We start from the raw sequence: 21,849 nt of genomic DNA, 5'->3' as shown, positions 1-21,849 counted from the left end.
TTGAAAGTGAATGTCTTTTGAATAGTATTTTTACTTTTCAAAAACATAACCAAACGCACCGTAAATGTAATACAAAATAAGCCTTACATGATCAAATATGCAAATAATATAAGTCTACAATTCTCAAATTGATTAGGCTGAAACCTACCTACTTCGCTGTGTGAAGACCAGTTGTATGAGGACCCAATGAAGTACTGATTCTCAATATAAATGAAATGTTGTGCAGCTCGAATGGCCTCAACATATGCTGTATGAATGCTCATATCAATTGTTACATTTTTCCCACATGTCAGATTCTGTCACATGTATAATTCATCTTAGTATAGAAAAAAATGCAGCCACTTGAGAGAAAAACTTTGCATGATCAAATTATCAATTTTAACCTTGCTCATTGCTATTTTTGGATCCTTTGGAAATCCCTTGACAGAATTGGAGTCAATTGAACGGAATATCTGCTTTCATTGGAAAAGGAACATAAAATCAATAAGGAAACAGAACATAATAATTGTGAATGGTAGTAAGAGATGGAACTGAACATGGCATCTTGTTGCGCCTAAATTAAGTACATGAATAACGTTACCTGCACATGCCATGCCTCGGGATCACTTTCATCCAAGCATGGAGCACCTGTTATTCCAAATATCTCAGGAATGCTTGAAAGCTTGAGAAGTGCATCATCTTCAGACATTTTAAGTTTTCCAATACCAAGAGGTTTTGAAGCTTTTAACCACCTCTCCTCAAAGTTGGTTAAAACATCGTATGCAGCAGGACTATCAATTTTGCAGTGCAAATCATGCCATGGCTCCCTTGGGGAAGTTACACCTGCCTGGAGGGGACCAGTGTGACAAAAAAAATGGATGTCCTGAATATTATATAGTTCTTAATGTATGACTTCGACAGTTGTCTGAATAAACTCCCATGAAGACATACACATTCATGACAGTATGGGCACTGGTAATTAATGTGTGAATAAAGAAAATGTCAATTCCATTTTTATCTGGTCCTTGCAAACTTTATAGTAAAGCATCCTAGGTGAAAGATGGCCTAGTGAACTGAGATGTGTCCCGGGACTGGAAGCAGGATTCAGAATTACATAGCTAGCAGTTTTCAAATAGGAAAAGCTTTGAAAGCAACAGATTTAAGGATGATGAACATTCAGACAGGAGATGGTTCTGGCAATTAAAAGACAATGAAATTCAAACCTACAATCCTTCATGGATGACATTATTCGTGCAAAGGATTCCTGACGAATAAGCTCAGTAGAAGTTTTGATGTTTAAGAGGAAAGGTGAATTAGAAAACATATACAATGAATCAAAATCATGCCTTTATATGAAATACTGTCTAGAAGCTAAGGCCAAGAAACATAATTAAACTATTTACTCCATACATTACTAATAACTAAATGCAGAATAATATATTATAAGAAAAGGAAATACAACAAATATAGGAGAAGATAATTACTGGAAAAGTTGGGTTGTGATAATCTCCTTTATGCACAGTTTGTAATGTCCTGAATAAAGGATGCTTTGGAGTATCATATCGCCCATCACATAAATCTAGCCCTCCAACAAAAGCAATAATTTTTCTCCTGCCATTACCAGCATCACAGTCCAAGATCACTGACTTTTGATGATGAGTATAAATTGCTCCAGTTTCCTGCAAAATAAAGTTGAACAATTGATTGTCAGTAAATATTTTCCAAGCCTAGATGCACGCACCAGAATATCTTGCTACTGCTAGAAAATTCATAGCAAAAAACAAACAAACTTTTAGCACATAACCCATCTCCAGACAGGGCCAGCACCAATTGTAAAAGCTTGGTCATTTTCCAACCATCACTGGACCTTGCCAGAGTTCAAAGTTGAAAAAATCTAGAAGAGAGAGAGAGAGAGAGAGGTTGGTGAATGATGAAAGGGGTGAATCCACAAGGATTTGCTACTCATTTTAGTTATAAAACCAGAAATAGTAACACGTGTGCAAGCATATATGCATGTATGTATGTATGTATGTATATGCATATGTAGAACTTTGATCAACAGGAGGCTGATAATGTGAATTAATATATATATATATATTAAATGTATAAATAAAAAGACTCAAAGTCACCACTGCAGTGGTTACCCATTTGGTCAGCGGGGTCCTGAAGTGTTGTATGCTGGTTTGAGAGTTTGGGCCTGGATCCAGTTTGGGTCTGACCCAGACCCAAACTGGGAAATCCTATTGACGTGTTTACTGGGGCACGCATGTAATTTGTAACTTATTCAATTGTAACCTAATACCTAATGTTTAAATACATTAAGCCAGGCCACGATAAGAGATTGAAGAGAATATCGTCAGCCTGTGTGCAGCAAAAATCGACTCAGCGTCTATCTTCTTTCTCCATTTTTCTTCTCACCTTTCCCTCTTTTGCAGATCAGCCCAGGGGGAAACTGAAGTTCTAACATGGTATCAGAGCATGGTTGGACCTAGGGCTCGGTGTTGATTCCAAAAAGGTATGACCTTAGAGATCATCTAATTTCAGCCAGGAAACATTCCTTCTTTCTAATCTGGGTTATCGTTTTCTCTCTCAAACCCTATCTTTCTCTCTTCTTCTCTTCCAGTTTTTTTTTTGAAAGCACTATCATGTTTTTCATTTGAAACCCTATCTTTCTTCCTTCATCTGAAAACACGATTTCTTCGTTCTTTCTTCTCTAAAATTTGTTTTCTCATTCCTTTATCGTGTTTTTCATTTGAAAGCACTGTCGTGTTCCATTATTGTTGATTAATCTGCAAATACGATTAATCTGGGTTATTGTTGCTAATACTTTCCTTCCTTTTCTGTCTGTTGGATCTGTTTTCCCATTCCTTTATCTGAATATTCATCGTTGATTAATCTGAAAACTCAGTTAATCAACGTGATCTGGCCCTTGTTCACGTGATCCGATATCTTGTATATGCATAACATTGATTAGTTGTGCTTTGGCTTGATTCATAAATATTGAGTTGATAATTTGAGTATTCTCGTGATCTAAAAAAAAAAAAGGATCCGAGTTCTGTTATAGTGAGTTCTCTTCTGGACTGATTTTGAACAGTTACATTATCTTGAGTTTTAAGTAATCATTTGATTACCTTTCTTAGAGTGCTTTCCATTTTATATTCTCGTGTCTCGTTACCATGGATTCTTTTTCATCTCAGTCTGGTTTGTCATCAAACTTCCTCAGTCAACTTGTTTCTGAAAAATTAAATAACTCCAATTTCCTGACTTGGAAGAGGCAAATAGTTCCTTTTATCAGGAGCCAAGATCTCTTTGGTCATCTAGATGGATCAATTCCAGTCCCACCAGAGTTCATTGCAAAGGAGGAAACAAACGCTCATGAGGCTGCACCTACTCACCGTGTTCGCAACCCGGATTATGTCTCTTGGATGAGAAAAGATCAGGCATTGATTGCCTACATCACCTCTACTTTGTCTCAGGAAGTACTAGTTGCTATCCCCGACGACTGCACAGCGATGGAATTGTGGAACAAGTTGACACAGACATACTCTGAGATATCTGAGGCAAGAGTTTTATTCCTCAAGCGAGAATTCCAGCTTCTCAAAAAAGGTGGTCTATCTATCATGGATTACTTGAATAAGATGAAAATCATTACAGATCAATTAGCCATTATTGGATGTGAAGTGCCGGACAAGGATAAAGTGCAACAGACATTGAATGGTTTAGGCCCAGATTATCATGTATTGGTGACATCATTATTGTGCTTGCCTGTGCTTCCCACATTTGAAGACCTCCGAGCAAAACTTCTACAATACGAAATGTCATTGAAAGGCATCGCTGAAGATTCTAGTGCTCAATCTGACTCTCAAGATGTCTTAGCCACTGGGTTCTCCTTTGGTCGTGGACGTGGAGGAAATGGCTTTAGAGGAGGAAGAGGTCGTGGCAGATTTGCAGGTCCAGGTTTGCTTCCCACACCCAATATGTCGTTCAACTCTAATGCGAAGAACCAAACTCAAAGAGTTGTCCCGACATGTTACCTGTGCAATAGAAAGGGACATATTAAGGCAAATTGCTGATTTAATCCTCAAAATAAAGGCAAATTGCAAAACACTGAGAGCAAGAAGGAAGATAATGTTACCAAGTCTGATGGGGAGGTGAAACAACTGTTGTTGGCAGCACTGTCTGGGTTACACTTGAAACAGAATGATCAAGGATCATGGTATGTTGATTCAGGAGCAGCGACCCATGTTACAGGCGATGTTGGTAAGCTCTCGAACTCGGTTTCTTACTTTGGTAAAAATAGTATTGTTACTGGAGATGGATCTCACCATCACATTTCTCACATTGGTAATGCAATCATTCTTTTGTCAAAATCATCTCTCAATTTGTCAAATGTTGTTCATGCTCCTAACATAAAAAAGAACATCATCTCTATGTCTAAACTTGTTGATGATACACATTCTTATGTTGAATTCACTCCCTCTTCTGTGTATGTCAAGGATCTTCAAACGAGGAAGACATTCGCTGAAGGGGAGCGAAAAGGGAATATGTACATCTTCAAGGAAGATCCACTTGCGCATACCAGTCCCGTCTTGAAGCCCTTATTGAAATCTAAGTCTTTTCAGTCTGAGTTATCTAAGTCAGGCCTGAGTTTGTTTTTAGTATTTCCAAATGTAATAAGCCAAGTCTTTGGCATGATCGTCTTGGTCATTGCAGTTATTCTTTTCTTGAGAAACTTGTATCAAGCAAATTAATTCCTAAATCAAGCTTAGCCCTTGAGACCAGTAATAAAAAATGTCCCAGTTGTCAGATGCGTAAGAGTCATGTACTTCCTTTTGATTCTATAAATAAAAGAGCTTCAAGATCCTTTGAAATTGTTTATTCAGATGTTTGGGGTCCTGCGCCCGTATGCTCTTCTTCTGGCAGCAGATATTATCTCATCTTTATTGACAGTTACTCTCGTTATACTTGGATATTCTTTATGAAGCATAAGTCTGAAACCTTTTCCATATTTCGCAACTTTCATGCCTTTGTTCGAAACCATTTCTCTACCAATATTTTGCATTTTCATTGTGATGGAGGTGGTGAGTATACATCGAAGGATTTTACTGATTTTCTCCAAAGTAATGGAATAAAGCGTAGAGTGTCTTGTCCACATACGCCACAACAAAATGGGGTCGCTGAGAGAAAGCACAGGCATATTGTTGAAACTGCCATGAGCATGATGCACAACAGTAATCTTCCCATTAGTTTGTGGACAGAAGCATTCCATTCAGCTGTTTATATTATAAATCGTCTGCCTATGACAGTTTTGCAAAATAGTTCACCATTCTGTTCTCTTTTCGGCATTCAACCCGATTATAATGCTCTGCGGGTGTTTGGATGCATTTGTTATGTTCATATTGATGATTCTCTCAGGAACAAATTCCAACCAAAGGCTTCCAAGTGTAGATTTGTGGGATATGCTGATGATTATAAAGGCTATCGGTGCTATGACCCCATGACTAAGCGTATTAGGATTTCCAGGAATGTTGTGTTTGACGAGAATAATCTTGAAGATGTATCATTTAATACTAGTCAAGGGATTCCCAGAGAAGAAGTTTATCATCCGTGGATGAATGCAGAATTATTTGCAGATACTTATGGTGATTGCTCACCTCAGTGTACTCAAGAAACAAACTCGGCGGACCAAAATAATATTGACTCAGGCCAAGCATGTTTACCTCAATCTGGGGATCAAGTCGGTGGAGCTTCATACACTGAAGAAGGGGCAGACCCACAATCGCATCCTATTGAAAAATTTAAAGGGTATGTGTATGTGCGAAGAGAAAAGGGTACTCCCCCTGCTCCTCACATTGGATCAGATACTTATATGTCTGTTGGAAACCTGAGGAGTTCGAATAGAATCAGACATCCTATTGACAGATGGGTCAGCTACAATAATTTTTCTATGGATCTTCAACTTTTTCTGTCTCAGGTTGATAAGCATGATGAACCTATAGGGTTTCATCATGCTGTGAAATCAAACAAATGGATTGAGGCCATGAATGAAGAAGTGGAAGCGCTTCATGAATGTCAGACATGGGAAATTGTTGCCAGACCTCCTAACATAAATGTTGTTGATTCCAAGTGGGTTTATAAAATCAAATACAGACCCGATGGCACTATAGAACGATACAAAGCAAGACTTGTTGCAAAGGGGTTTACACAGGAATATGGTCAGGACTATGATGAGACTTTCAGCCCAGTGATCAAAATGGGGACAATAAGAATTATATTGTCTTTAGCCGTCAAACATGGATGGACATTGAGTCAGTTAGATGTCAAAAATGCATTTCTTCATGGAGACTTGAAAGAAGAGGTTTATATGGAACAACCTCCAGGATATGCTGAGGGAGACCCGAGCACATATGTATGCAGATTAAAAAGAGCCATATATGGTTTGAAGCAGGCCTCACGCTCGTGGTTTGAGAGTTTCTCCTTAGAAATACAGAGGCATGGGTTCTGTAAATCTCTCTTAGACCACTCCTTATTCATCTTCAAGGATAAAGGCATAACCACCTTGTTGTTGATATACGTTGATGATATTATAGTTACAGGGAACTCCATGAATCACATTGAAGAAATAAAAGGACTATTAAGTCAAAGGTTTAAGATGAAAGATTTGGGAGATTTGCGTTATTTCCTTGGAGTCGAGGTAGACAGGAAGGATGGTTACCTGACCTTGACACAACATAAATACACGCTAGATTTATTAAAGAAATTCGGTATGCAAGACTGCAAGCCTTTGTCTACACCGAGTGTCTTACATCAAAAGCTCAGTTCACAGGATGGAGATTTGTACCCGGATCCTACAAGATATCGAAGTGTAGTTGGCATGCTTCAATATCTTACATTTACTCGCCCTGACATTGTTTATTCTGTCAATCAAGTGTCGCAGTTCATGCATGAGCCACGAACAGGGCATATGGATGCAGTCAAGAGGGTGTTGAGATACTTAAAAGGTACTATTGGAGATGGGTTGGTGTATCAGAAAAGTTTGAAAAAAGGAAGCATGCATGATGTCATGATCTACAGTGATGCAGACTGGGCAGGAGATCCTGATGAAAGGAGGTCGGTTTCCGGATATTGCATCTTTCTCGGGGAGAACCTAGTATCCTGGAGCAGTAGAAAACAAAAAGCAGTGGCTAGATCAAGTACTGAGGCTGAATATCGATCAATGGCTACTGCAACTGCTGAAGCTACTTGGACGAGACATTTGTTGAATGAATTGGAAGAACAGATTTCCAAGTGTATTTTATTGTGTGACAATCAAAGTGCCATTAACATATCCTTTAATCCTATTTTCCACAGTAAGACAAAGCACATTGAGATAGATCAGCATTTCATTCGACAGAAGGTTGAAGACAAAGAGATTGAACCTCATTTCATTTCTACAGAAGACCAAGTGGCGGATTTGTTTACAAAGGGTTTGACGAAAAACAAATTTTGGTTCCTGAAGAACAAGTTGTCTATGGTTCAAGACCATGCACAACTTGAGGGAGAGTATTAAGTGTCGTATGCTGGTTTGAGAGTTTGGGCCTGGATCCAGTTTGGGTCTGACCCAGACCAAAACTGGGAAATCCTATTGACGTGTTTACTGGGGCACGCATGTAATTTGTAACTTATTCAATTGTAACCTAATACCTAATGTTTAAATACATTAAGCCAGGCCACGATAAGAGATTGAAGAGAATATCGTCAGCCTGTGTGCAGCAAAAATCGACTCAGCGTCTATCTTCTTTCTCCATTTTTCTTCTCACCTTTCCCTCTTTTGCAGATCAGCCCAGGGGGAAACTGAAGTTCTAACACCTGTGTCAAGCTGAAGGCCCAGAATCGAATCCTGCTGGCGAATGGGGGCTGCTATTGCTTTATCACGATTGGAGCACGTAAGGCTGGGTGGTCATGTCCTCAACTTGGAATTTTACCTCACAGAAAGACGGTCCCATTAAGTGATCCGGTTCTCGGTGAGGGTTTCCCTTCGTCATAAAAAAAAAAAGGCTCAAAGTCACTATAGTATATGAGACTAATAATTAATTCAAGATATATTAACTAAATTTTTGCTTTTAAAGCATGTAAAATATATGTTAATATAATATTTATTGAACCCAAAGTAAAAAAATTTATTTCTTTGCTATATGATTATAACATTAGTTTATTATATATAACAAATATAAAACAAAATTTATCTAAGCAAAAATAGTTATTTAGTAATATTGTAATAAAAGATAAGATTCGGAACGAAGAGATACGTAAGAAGGTAGGTGTTGCACCCATTGAAAATAAGATGCGAGAGAATCGTTTACGGTGGTTTGGACATATTCGGCGAAGGCCTAATGATGCTCCAGTTAGAAGGTTGGAGAAATGGGAAAATATATTAGTTAAAAGAGGTCGGGGTAGGCCTAGGAAGACTTGGATGGAGATGATAGGAAAGGATATGAATGCTTTGAACCTCACCGAGGACATGGCGTTGGATAGAAATGATTGGAGGAAAAGGATTCATGTGGAAGACCCAAAATGAATTTCTTTTTTGGTTCATATCGCTGACCCCAATTGTTTTGGGATGAAGGCGTAGTTGTTGTTGTTGTTGTAGTAATATTGTAATAAATAGTAAGCAACAAATAACACATAAAAATTAAGGCTATGTACTTATATATCATGTGCTAGAGAGTACATAATATCATACATAATATTATATGAGAAGAATGTTTCACATTTGTTCCTTGACTTATTTTCTAAATGAATAACTCAAAATACTTTGCATTTAAAAGAAAACAAAATTTTATATTAAAAATTTGTAGAAAATGCATTGTTATCTAATATATATCATTCAATTTAAATAAAATAAGCCAACTATGGTGTTGTATAGGAATGTTTAGTGAAAGTTTAATTCTCACATTGAAAATCTTATGCCTTCAGTAGCAAGCTTTTGATGATAAAGGAATCAAAAATTGGAAAATCCTTAGCTTCCAGCTTCCAAAGCAGCTTCCCAACATAGGTAACGATTTTTGGTAAGAATGGGATGTTAAAATATATGTAATCATATATATATATATATATATATATATATATATATATATATATATATATACCCGATAGGGGTATTTTCATCATTTCACATAGTTGTTTATAGAAACAACTATTTATTTAAATATCCTTTTTTGTTTTCTTATTTTTTATTTTTCCTTTTTCTTAAAAAATATTTTTGTTTGACATTGGGGGGTCCCACATAGGATCGTTGGGACCGTTGGGGGGTCTCCCAACGACTCTATGGGGAGCCCCCAATGGCCCCCTTTGTCTTTTAGCCTACTTTTTGTGTATAAATAGGGAACTCCCCCCTTTTTGTCATGCTTTAGAGCGCCTCTCTAATAAAGCTCATATTCTTTTATGTGTGTTGCCTTTAAGGCTTGTTGTATTGTCCCATAGTGGACTTCTCTCTTGTTCTCTCTCTTGTCCATTGTAGGACATTGTGAATGCTTTAAGCATTCGTTATATTTCTGCATACTTCATTACATGGGCTAGACCCCAATTTAGAATATAGATTGTAGACTCTAGCTTAGAATAGCAAGTTTCTAATACTCAAAACACCAACATACATGTTACCGAGTTTAAGCTCAACTTGTCATTAGTGTTCAATGAAATGTACTTAAATCCAAAGAAATCTGTAAATGACATGTTTGCCCCTTATTTGAGGGCATTAGAAATGTAGCCACATTTTGATGGGCTTCCAATATCATTTGAGCAGGAAGGCAACGTGACATGTACAGAATGCCAGCTATCTAATGTGGGCTTCCTTGGTGCCTAAAACATCAAAAAAGTAGAGATTTTGGGGTAGTGTCTAGAATATAGATTCTAGATTAGGGCTTATCCTACACAAAACTCTATAGAGAAGGTTAGCCAAATGATGGTTTTACCAGAGTTACCAGTCTAGGAAGCAGGAGCGAGAAGCGATACGAGAAGCGGGAACAGGAAGCGAGGCACTTTCAAAATTTTAGGAAGCGGGAACCGTAGGATGACTTAGAAGAAAATTACAAACCGTCTCGGAAGCAACCTAGGAAGTGAACCGGAAGCGAGGGGGAAGCGAAAAAAATAAAATTACAAAAAAAAAATGAAAAAATGGGGAAGCAAGGGGGAAGCGTGCTTCCCTGCACATTTCGGAAGCGCGACGTTTCGCGCTTCCGAAACGCGCTTCGGGGAAGCACGCTTCCCAATGCGCCTAGGTGCTTCTGGTAACTCTGGGTTTTACTGGGTAAAAACAGTCTTTATGGAGCAGCCTCTGGGATGTTCTGGTGACACACAGACCAATATCTTTTCACTCAAAAATGTTATGCAGTAAAACCAGCTTTATAGGCTTGGTTTCATATGCTTTGCAAAGTGGAGAAATCACCCATTTGAAGAGTTTAAACACTCAAAATCAGGTGAAAACAACTAAGGATTGTGGATGAATCAACCAATTCACCTAATTGAAAGAACCAGCATTCCCTTGGACTTATTCAGGAAAAAGAAAAGGTGCTGCCAGCACTCATGAATATAGGTAGGAATCAACAAATTGTCCAATGCTCCAACTTGTCTGAACCTTTAAATTATATGAATAAGACAGATTCAGTTAGGTTTTGGCAATTTTATATGTTCAAGTACTCCAAATTTTAAATTAGAGATAAAGAAAGGAAAAGTGTAACTTGCATGAGAAATGATTGAATTTCAAGAAATAAGTGTGTTCTAAATACTCCAATTTAAAATAGTAAAATAATTAAATGCGAGAAAAGTACGGAATAATATAATTATGACCATATTCTATCTGCAAATAACCAATCAATATAGAACAGTTAAAATTAGGTCCTACAATGGTATTTATAGTATGATGTAAAGGCCCTATACTATCTAAATGCCCCATGAATGGTTATCTGTGCTTGATGCTTTGGGTATGGGGTCCAGGAAGGGCGTCAGACAGATGTTGGTCATAGGTCACATGAGTTGCACACAAATAAAATATTATCTGCTTCAAAGTGAATAACTCAACAGGCAGACAAACAGGATGAACAAAGAAACTGATAGCTTTTGCTACTTAAAAGATCACCTGTTGCTTGACCCAACTATGGCGCTTTCCAGCAGATCGTGGACAAAGCAACACTTGAACTGATGAATGCTTAAAAAACTTTTGTGTCTCCTCATCATGAGTTTGCATTAAACCATCCTGCATATCATAAGGAATCAAGTCTGAATTATGACTTGGACCATATCGATTCTCTTAATATCTAAAAGTGCAATTCCCTTAAAACCTGAGGATATTCACCTACAGTTTTGTACATAACCTATTAATTAAGACTTAAGAGTAGCAATTACCATATAACCATTTGAAAATGGTTGATAAAATTGACAGCAATGTTCAACCAGTTGAAAGAAACGACAAAATCAAGCACTATGAGTAACCATCCAGCCATGAGCACAAATAAAGCCAAGATGGCTTATGCCGTAGCCACCATATCTCACAATATTTAGAATTTATCACTTTTTTATCCATGATTAAAAAATAAAAAAACTCATAAAAATTTCAAAAAACTCGGTATGTTTTTTTAATAGCCTAATATTGTCATGATATTTTCAAAGAACTTCAGTTTTAGAAGAAATTTTAATTTACTGTTTTTTTTCAAGTTCTATCAATTTTCTGTTTAAGAAATTTCTGTCATGATATTCCCTAGGAAAACCCACTTGCTTCTGATTCCTTCTGCAAAAAATATTTGCTTTACAGTGACTATCTTTATGATAATAAGTTAAATGCCAATACAGCTGCACTTGTCCAAACATGCTGCTTAATGCGAACTTACCATTTAATAAGCAACTTCAAGTTTTGAAATGGAAGTGCATCCATTAATGCACGATTGCATATGCTCTGGCATGCAGTTCAATGCATAAAGATAAACTGACGCATTTAACCTTACAAAATATGCAATCCCTTGAGATAGGAACAATGCACTACTGGAATAAAGTCATGCTCTCCTTGCCATTTTCAATAAGTCTTTTACATATGAAAAAGGGGATTTTTCTTCAATAGGATATATATAAAAAAAAGGATTAGACAATCGAATTAACCTTTTCTCCATGAAGAATATGATAGATAATTAAATCATTACAAATTGCAAGAAATATCATCTATTTTCATCCACTGAAATTAGTGGAAGAGGCATGTGTATATAGGCATTTCCAAAAGGAAGCATAACTTATGTGAGAGCAAACCAAGGGTTATCCGTGCCCTGCTTAATTCCTAAAAGTTCTGATCCATGTTCCCATGTACTGCTATGCAAAAAAATTTTATTGTTGGAGATGGCAAATTTTTTCGCATTAGCCATGTAGTAGATGCATTTATTTCCACTTCTAATGATGTTAAGTATATAATCTTAGTTCTCCAAATAAAGCATAATATTTCCCCTATTTCCTTGATGATTCTTTTAACCCCAATCTATGTATTCGATCTTATGCTCCCATGAAGGAACTTAGGAGGAAAGGCAATTTCTGTATTCAAGGCAACACACAGTCCAGTCCAAAGAATTCGGAAGTGTTGCTTATTGGTATAAATGAGTCAAGACATGAGTTCAATGATCAATAGAATCCAAGCCTGGGTATAATTCTGACTAAAGCATCCATATCTTTTTAGTACATAATCACTACAAACAAATGTAAAAGCACATAAATATTCAAGATTATGTAACTTAGAAATAAATAACATATTTAAGATAAGAGCAACCTAATTAACAAAGTCATGGCTTTTTCACTGATAGCCTGAACTAAGTTCAACTGTCCTCGGAGAGACATGTCGATGTTCAGATGGGACAAAGGACACCTCAAGCAGATAATCCTACTTGAGAGCTACAATAAGATAGTCCTGATTCATGGATGTGATCACGTATAAACAACAATATGCTTGCAAATAAATTCAGCGAACAACTGCAGGTCTTCTGGACCATTCTTTAGTTATCAGATACAATGCCTTGGAATGAACAAAGAAAATCTAGAAAATTATGAATGAAATTTCATTTTCAGTGTATATGCATTTGTTGGTTGTATTCTTGTTGTCTGTAACCTAATTTTCCCTACATAAGACAAGTAATTTGATAAACTGTTATAAAGAAAACGCCTAATATTATTTTTGGAAGACAAAAAAAGATATCAAGTAGGATCATTGCATTTCATAACCATATTCTAGAAAATAGTTTCTTGTGTATGGCAATAATCATCACACCATCACCATAAATCCATGAAACAAACTTCTAACTTTGACTAGTCATAAACAGGGCTACTTTTGTTTGGAATTAACTGTAATCGTACATTTCAAGATAGTACAAATACAATGGGTTGAGTTTCATACCGTTTGAAAACTTGAAAGGGTCCTTGAGGTAGGATCATCCCAAACAAGAAGTAAAACTCTCACACCTTCCTGTGACTTGGTCTTCAAAAGATCCCCTAGAGTACCAGAGTAGCAATCTGGATCCCGAACCAGCCTAACCATGTGATACACAGACCACCCGGTAATGTAGATCAATCGATGTGCCTGACTTATTGCTTCAAAGATGTCCCGCCAGCACTTGCCATGTCGGTAATGCATACCCCCGTCAAGATTCAAGGCTGGAAGACAATCATCTGGAACATGCGCATCCTGATAAAGAGTAACCTTTCCACCCTTCCTCAAAGGGAAGTATGTACCAGGAATCCCTTTGTAATCTGAACCACCTACTCCTAAATTGTATGATGTCAGTCTCTCAATGGGGATATACCGAATTGAGATCTTCAAAGTAGCACCTGCTCTACAGGGCTTTTTGTTGGCACCAAGGATAGGAAAAGATCCCTCAACTTTTGCGCCTGAGTAGATCTTGTCTACTGGAATTGAAACAACTCCAATGAGCTCAGATCCAACCACGTCACTGTCCTTAACGAGGAATTGCACTTCCGCAGCATGATGTGCAACTGAAACACGAGAATACTGATTCCAGACGGGGTTTTCACTATCAGGGATCACATAAGTTGTTGCCACCACAGCATTTGATACAGAAACAGAAACATATGGGTCGCTAGTCATTGAATGTTGGCTAGTCATATGCTCGTCAATCTTATCAGCAATTCTCGTGGAAACATTTTTCCTGAACATATCAGTCAAGGTCTTGGAGAACTTATCCATGTTCGGAAGGTTTTTTGCTTCGTAAATCCATATATCAAGACTTCCATGTAACAAAATCACCTTCAGAGATGCTTTTGCAGGCGAACATGAGACAATCTGCTGGCTCAAACTATGCTGTGAGACATCAGATGATGAAGGGATTGAATAATTCGAGTACTCGTTAAACCCAGGGCGTACGGATCCCGAATCCTGTCTCTGGGTTCCACTAGATGAACTAGAAGCAGAAAAGGATCCAGGGGTAGGATGATCATCAGACAGCCGGCTCGAAGCCACAACATCATCGATTGGCAACGAATAAGGTGTCACAGGCATGGATGAATCGAAAGGTGTGTGACTAGACAAACTTGGAGCTAAAGAAGGATGGCTCCCTTGATAAGCATGAGGTGCTTCTTGGTGGGGAAATTGAGCAGACTGATATTGATGATCATGGTAGGATGTGGCACTATAGTGAAAGCTCCCTTGCTGAAAATCCGGTGGGTAGCCGAAAGGCAGCGGAACTGGAGGGGGGTTTGGATAAAAACTAGGTGGGGGATGAATATCAGGGTTCGAATACGCGAATTGAGGCTCCAAATGAGGAACTGCATACGAGTGCGAATGTGAATATTCATAAGAATGAACCCCTGGATTGTCATACAGAGGAGGAGGAGGAGGAGGATAAACACTCGGAGGCGGCGGCATAGGAGGTCCACGATGGGAACTAGGGTAAGGATAATAGGGTCTCTGATTTCCACTTGACGAATTTGAATCGTAGTTCTCCATACCGACTAGCGAAAATGTTCAAATAGATCAGTTTTGTAGATCAGATTCTTGTGAATTTAGCCAGAATACTTTCTTCTTGAAAAGAAATTCCTCGCTGAACAAAACCTGGAACTAAAGGGGAAAATTTATGCGGAATTCTAGGGCTTCTACGTGGGTGAAAATATCAAAAACTGGTCATAGAACTGCGAACCAGTGAAAACAGGTGTACAACGAACGCTGATTCACGAAGAACTGCTAGAAAATGAAACAAACTAACCAAACAGATGATTCTAAGAACTCGAAGAACGATTACCTTGAGAATCAGAAGAAAATCAAACGTACGAAATGATTAACGCGAATTTCAAGAGAAACCGAAAATCCGAAGAATTGGCGAGAAAATCGGAACTGTAATGGAAGGAGGAAAAGGGAGGAAGCTCACCTATTGACCAAGAAAGAGAGAGGGAGTGTGAGAGAGAGAGAGAGAGAGAAAGAAAGAACGAGCTCCGATTGGTGAAAGGTTAACCAGAGGGACCCCGGCCCCCTTCAGTTTGATCTCATCTTCAAAGCCGCCAAGGAAGAACGAGAAAAAGTTCCACAGGGTAAAACAAAGACTTGGGAAAGACTTTCCAGTACGGACGTGACCGGGGTAGATCGCGGACCGCTCGAGATCCATACTTTGGAGTTACTGAATGAAGTGGGATGGATGGATCGATCATGGAACTCACTGCAAGAACTGCAACAGTGTTAGAGATAAAGCGGGGCTTTGTCTGTTGCGTAGGGCGTGCTCGCAACCGGCGAAAAAGAAACAGCCCGACAGTGTACGTCAATCAAACACCCCCCGACCTTTTCTCGTGAAAAGATCAGGTGCAACAAATATCTGTGACAGATGGCAGTGGGGCGGGGCGGGGGACAAGGTCTCCAACCCCGCCCCGCCTCAAAATTTTATCCTCCACCCCAGCCTCCATCCCGGGCGGGGAATGGATTTTATCCTCCATCCCAGCCTTCATCCCCATCCCCGTTTCATGTCCTCCATCCCCGGTTCAAACGGCGGGGCAGGGATATTGCGGGGAAAAGTGGTTGTGGCGGGGCAGGGAAAAGTGCACGTCCATCCCTGCCTCCACCCCGAGACGGGGATAGATTTTAACCTTCGTTCCCGCCTCCATCTCCGTTTCATACCCTTCATCCCCGGTCCAAACGGGGCGAGGCGGCACGGGGCCCCGCTTTCCCCAGTCCACTGCCATCCCTAGATGGAGGACAATCAAGTGCTTCATGCACAAAATGTCGTGCCATGTGATTGCACCGGTCAGGACTCGCTTTTCTCCCCCGCTCGCTTTTGGTCACTGTAAGAGACTAGAGATGAAAACTCAATAAAAGCTGGGGAACAAAAGTGGGTGGGACGAGGTACCGATTTTTTCTCTCCAGATATTTTCTTTCCCTTCAAAAACAAAAAATCGTGTGGTTGCAAACACGCCCAGTGTCATCAATGGCCGAAGTCGGACATGCTATCAGTAGGGCTGATCAAAGAGCTGTACGGACCAAACAAAGGCACGTTCAGGTCAGGTTAGGTTAGTTTGTCAGTGAATTGAGCTGGTGACTAACGGTGTCAACGGGTCTGGTTTGGTTCTGACTCGGGTAAAACCAGACTTGAATGAGATTTTCGGGTATGATATCTGGTTCAGACCTAGATCTAATCGGATTAAGAGAATTCATACCAAGACCTGATAAGAACTATATGAAATAAAATAATGTTTTTTATCATTTTTACATTAAAAAATTACAGGTCTTAATCGGAACTCTAGTCGGGCCCAGGTCCGGTATAAAATTTCACAAACTATACCCGAGTCTATGTATTAAACTGACCTTAGGGTTTGGTCTGGGTTGGGTCTAGGTAAACCCAGCCAGTTTACTGGTGACTCAGTTTGTGTTTTTGTTTAGCCTAGCCGAGCTCAAGCTGAACTTTTTTAAATGGGATTAGTTGATCATGAACAGATGTCTCGTGTAAAAGCATTTTATATTTTATGTATATTATTTATACAGAATATATGTGTTTTTATATACTGCACTTAATACTGAACCGAGTAGGGGGCTCCACTTGTATGGTAAGAGCAGTTAGTGCACTTCACCTTGTGTTGGGATGGTATAAAAAGAAGGCTCATCTTTTTTAAGAAATAGGAGAGTTTTTTTTTCTTTTATTGGGATAATACTTTGTACAAATAAAGTTACTAACTATTGAATTAGAAATCACAGGTACAAACTATGTGGACTTGATCCAACCACATAGAGTTATCTTCCATGAATTTATTCCCTAATGATAAGGGTGTGTTTTTTCAAATATAAGAATACCATTTTTTTACTTTTTGAGTTACTAAGTTTTAATAAATTATGTCATTGAATTTTTGAAGTTCATAAAAAACTGCTTACATGTCACAATCACATAATTTAAAACCTATTTCTCACTAAACAAACCATATATATCACTTCCATAGAGTTCAATATATATAAAAAAATTGAAAGTTATTTTCATTCAATAGTTAGGTGCCTTGGTACCAAATTACCCTTTTTTTCTCTTTTCTATTTTTTTAAATCAATAGTTTCATGCTTTAGTTAGGGATAGGCATCGGGTCGGGCCAGCTCGCTAATGAATCAGGCCGATCGGCCCAGGTTTAGGACCGTTTCTTAACGAGCTCGGGTTTAAAGTGAAGCCCATGACTCAGCCTATGGGTTAATGTGAAGGGAGCCGGGTTTAACCTCACTCAATCTTAAAATGCATAAATGCTTGATTGAAATGATAGGTTAATAAGAGAATACTAAGTTTTCGTGCAACTAAGTAAGTAAATAGTAATAATTAACAAATACCAAGTTCTCATGCAACTAATTAGGTAAATAATAATAGTTATCCAAGTTATTGTGTAATAGTTAATTTTTAAAAAAATCATATTATTAAAAAATCAATAAATAACTAAAGCTTATCGGCAAGCTAGCAGGAGCCCAGCTCACATATATAACGGGTCGGGTTTCGACCAAATACCTAACGGGCCTCGGACTAAAATCATGGCCATTGGACTGTCGGGCCGGTTGCCCACCCCTATCCTTAGTACCAAATTACCCTTTTCTCTCTTTTCTATTTTATTTAATTCATTTCCTTTTCTGAAGATGCCAACGATTCTGATATCTAAGTGGTTGACCCACAGCTCTTTCAAGACGAGGGGGAGCAAGTTAAGGTCCAAGGCCTCCCAACAGTTAAAAAGAAAGATTAAATTAAATCTTTTATGGAAGAGGAGATGTGAAAGGGGTTTTCACGTGAAAGAGCACTGGAACGTTGGGGCCCACTTGACCTAGCATGGATGGGGAGCCATAATGCCATGGAAGCTTGAAACTAATGGACCCTCATTATCCTAAAACTTTCTTTTTCCTTGAAAATTTTTCTCCAAAGGAAACCTTTTGTTGAAGGAAAACTTTACCAAACGAACAGATTTTTTTTTGAAGAATTTGCATTGACCCATCCTTAGATCCGGAACGAGGAGATACGTAAGAAGGTAGGCGTTGCACCCATTGAAAATAAGATAAGAGAGAATCGTTTACGGTGGTTTGGACATATTTGGCAAAGGCCTAATGATGCTCCATTTAAAAGGATGGAGAAATGGGATAATATATTAATTAAAAGAGGTCGGGGTAGGCCTAGGAAGACTTGGATAGAGATGATAGGAAAGGATATGAATGCTTTGAACCTCACCGAGGACATGGCATTGGATATAAATGATTGGAGGAGAAGGATTCACGTGGAAGACCCAAAATGAATTTATTTTTTAGTTCATATCGCCGACCCCAATTGTTTTGGGATAAAGGCGTAGTTGTTGTTGTTGTTGTTTGTTTGCATTGACCCATCCTTTTTAGACTTTTCTTTTTTTATCTAATAACTGAATTTTCATGTTTGTTTTGACCTACTTGGGAAAGAACCATCATAACCCCGGCGGAATCACAGTCCACAAATACTCGAAGAGGGTGACTCCGCTTACAAACCTTCTCGAGAAAGACTAGAAAGACATAAATAGGTACATCTTTACCCAGGTAGCACCATTGATAAGTGTTGAACGAAAAGGCTCTGCCGAACTCTAGAAAATCGTTGGGATGCCTAGCCCAACATAACAAGACAAGATGCCCCAATTATTTCAAGCTGTTTGGCATACTACACTAAAAAAAAAAAAACAGGATGAAAGTTTGTATATACGTGATGGAAAGGATCCAACACAAGCTCCTGCAACCATATACTCGTAGTATTACTAAGTTTTACCAAACTTAAAGACTTAAAATTGGTCGCTTAGGTAGTGTCAGAGTCAGAGTCTCGGTCTAAAAAAACACAGGACAGAAATTTCCATGCCACTTCCTGTAAGGAAAATGTTTTCTTAAAAAAAAATTTGCAAGTTTAAATTTGTACGATTTCACAGGATGGAAAACTTCTCCACCTAAAGAGATGGAGATGGTAGTGAATTTTTTGAAGAGCTGGATCAATGAATTGGTGTTGGCTCAAATCACATGTATTCCTACAGCTTGTGAAGCTTTAAGTATGTTAGAATGCTCTTAAATATTAAAAAGGAAGGCAAAAACATGGTTGACTATTCCTCTCAATGCAGCCAATGAACAAGCCTCAGAAGAGCACCACAACCTAAATGGATTGTGAGATCAACATGAAAGTTTTGTGGCTATAATTATCCATTCAAGGTGCTTCCTTCCTTTGCTCCAACTTATTGTTTGATCCTAACTGATATCCAAATAGTTGGGCATCTCATAGTATAACTGATAACTCAAGCATGACTAACAACAAGCTGAATATCAAGGGACGGACAGAATCACGGTGGAAAATGGAGTCAATTTGCTGATATCAAACATAGTAATGTTATTTTTTTCGACATAGAAAGCTGGGTTAGGCAGACACCTACCTGTTTATTAAATCCAGATTAAATTTATAAATTTACATTGGGGGAACCCAATCAGGGTTCAGGTTAACAGGAGCTTGATCTGCTAAAGGAGTTTGAGCAGAGCTCACATGAGCTGTCCCTAGACCCCATCTCCTCTGCAGTCGTTGAGCACGACCTGAAGGCCGATTGTGATCCATCATTTGCTATGGGATTCCTCTGGCCACCAAAGGCTCCCGATTTATGTCGTCTACAAGTCCTTGAGGGAATCCCGTCTGTGTCACCGTGGCAGGACAAGACGGACTGGACGCAAGATGCTCAATGTTCGATATTACCTTTGCTTCAAATTTAAACTGCTGATCAACGTTAGTGTTTTACGCTACAACACCGGACGCTGATGTCGTCCCACCGTTACCGTGAGCTTGAGATTAAAACCATCTTTCATGAGTTTGAGATTAAAAGAAATTTGTTTTTTGTAGCTACGCTCATTAGAGATAATAATTGCTTCAAGTTTTACGCACATGATTTTTGCATTAAGGATTGTCAAGAATAGAGCAGTCTTCAAGTTAAGCAACTGACACCAAAAATTATCCTGAATTTCTTTAATTTTTGTTTGAAGTGAATGATGCAAGGCCTTATCTATACAATGCTTTAACCGGACTAAGCATTAGGGGGCTTGCTTGAGCGCAAATGTGAGCATATATTTGTTCAATCGAACTAAGCTCGAGAAAAAGCCAATCAAAGATAAAAACCCTCTTAAAAAGAAAATAAAGCAGAAGTTTATGTAAGAATGAAAATACATCTCAAGGATCTGAAGTACATTACAGGTTCAGAACCCACGTTCCACCGTCAAACCAACCATTTGTTTCAAACCATTGTTAAAACGAAACAGTTTAGACCATTAATAAAAATATAATAATTTCAAATCAAGTTTACAATTTATTTTTCATTCAACCCTGTCATTGAGAAAAAGAATATTCCACAATCCATAAAAACCATCCTCACTAGCACAAGTCATGTCATTACACCACTCAGTTAAGTCTAAGTTCCATTACCTGAGATTTAATTTCAATTTAATTTGAATTTAGGGTTTAATTGAAATTGAATTTGAATTTAAAATTAAATTTGGGTTGAATTTAATTTGAAACCAATTTGGAGCAAATTAAGGAAATTAGAACCATAGGGCATAATACATCCCACCCATGTGGGCCCCTCCTACTTGCCTAAAGTCTTTTACTTTAATTAAAGTCAAACTAGAAATTTATTTTCATATTACTTAAGAGTTCTAATTAGCTAATGAGTTTAATAATTTCTTAATTATTTTAGAATCCTAATTAGCTAAAAATTCTACATAAAAACTTAAATCAAATTAAATGTCAAGTAAGTAAGCTATGATAGAGTTTCCTAATGGGATTAAGAAATTCATAAGAGAATTATAAAATGACTTCATTCTCTACTCCTCCCACACACCCCCTAGGTTCTTATTTTCTTTAGTTTCTCTATTCCCTACCTCATATCTCTCTATTTCTCTCACTACAAGAAACCTGTGGATTAGCGACGACCTAAATCCGTCGCTAATCTGATGCTAATTCGTCGCTAAACAGTTTAACGATGGATAACTTTCATCGCGATTTTTTCGATGCTAAGTAGTGACAGAACTTATCCGTCGCTACTTTCGTCGCTAATTTGCGATGGATTAGCGACGGACATGATCCATCGCGAGTCCTTCGCTATTTTAAATTAGCGATGGATAATATTCGTCGCTAATCCGTCGTTAAATTTTAAAAAAAAAATAAAAAAAAAATTGCTCTCTGTCGGCGCATTCTCCAGCAGGGAGCAATTTTTTTTGCACAGAACCGACGCGTTCCGGCTTCGGGACGCTCTTCCGCAGCGTGCCAATCACGGCGGGTCGGGTTGGGTTATTACTTAGCTCAAAAACATACGGGAAGAGGGTAAGGAAAAGGATTTTTATAGCGTTTTCGTTAAACCCCCAAAACAAAAGAAAAAGAAGAA

The 21,849-nt window shown here is 38.3% G+C and overlaps 1 protein-coding gene across 1 annotated transcript in view; it reads right to left on the bottom strand.

Moving 5' to 3' along the window:
• The window catches only part of LOC149829537 (phospholipase D gamma 1-like), a 46,112-nt gene extending 30,302 nt beyond the window's left edge, over positions 1-15,810 (bottom strand). The window contains exons 1-6 of the mRNA XM_090016011.1: positions 13,379-15,810; positions 11,093-11,209; positions 1,464-1,658; positions 581-826; positions 384-452; positions 149-296 (exon numbers count right to left, since the gene is read on the bottom strand). Coding sequence (XP_089872137.1) covers positions 149-296; positions 384-452; positions 581-826; positions 1,464-1,658; positions 11,093-11,209; positions 13,379-14,944 — 2,341 coding nt within the window. The 5' untranslated portion in view covers positions 14,945-15,810. The remainder of the gene's footprint in view (positions 1-148; positions 297-383; positions 453-580; positions 827-1,463; positions 1,659-11,092; positions 11,210-13,378) is intronic.
• Positions 15,811-21,849: the final 6,039 nt, after the last annotated feature.

This window comes from Nuphar pumila, chromosome 8 (assembly GCF_984573655.1).
Source record: "Nuphar pumila chromosome 8, dmNupPumi1.hap1.1, whole genome shotgun sequence".
Classification (NCBI taxonomy): Eukaryota; Viridiplantae; Streptophyta; class Magnoliopsida; order Nymphaeales; family Nymphaeaceae; genus Nuphar; species Nuphar pumila.
This window is presented reverse-complemented; position numbering and strand designations above follow the sequence as displayed.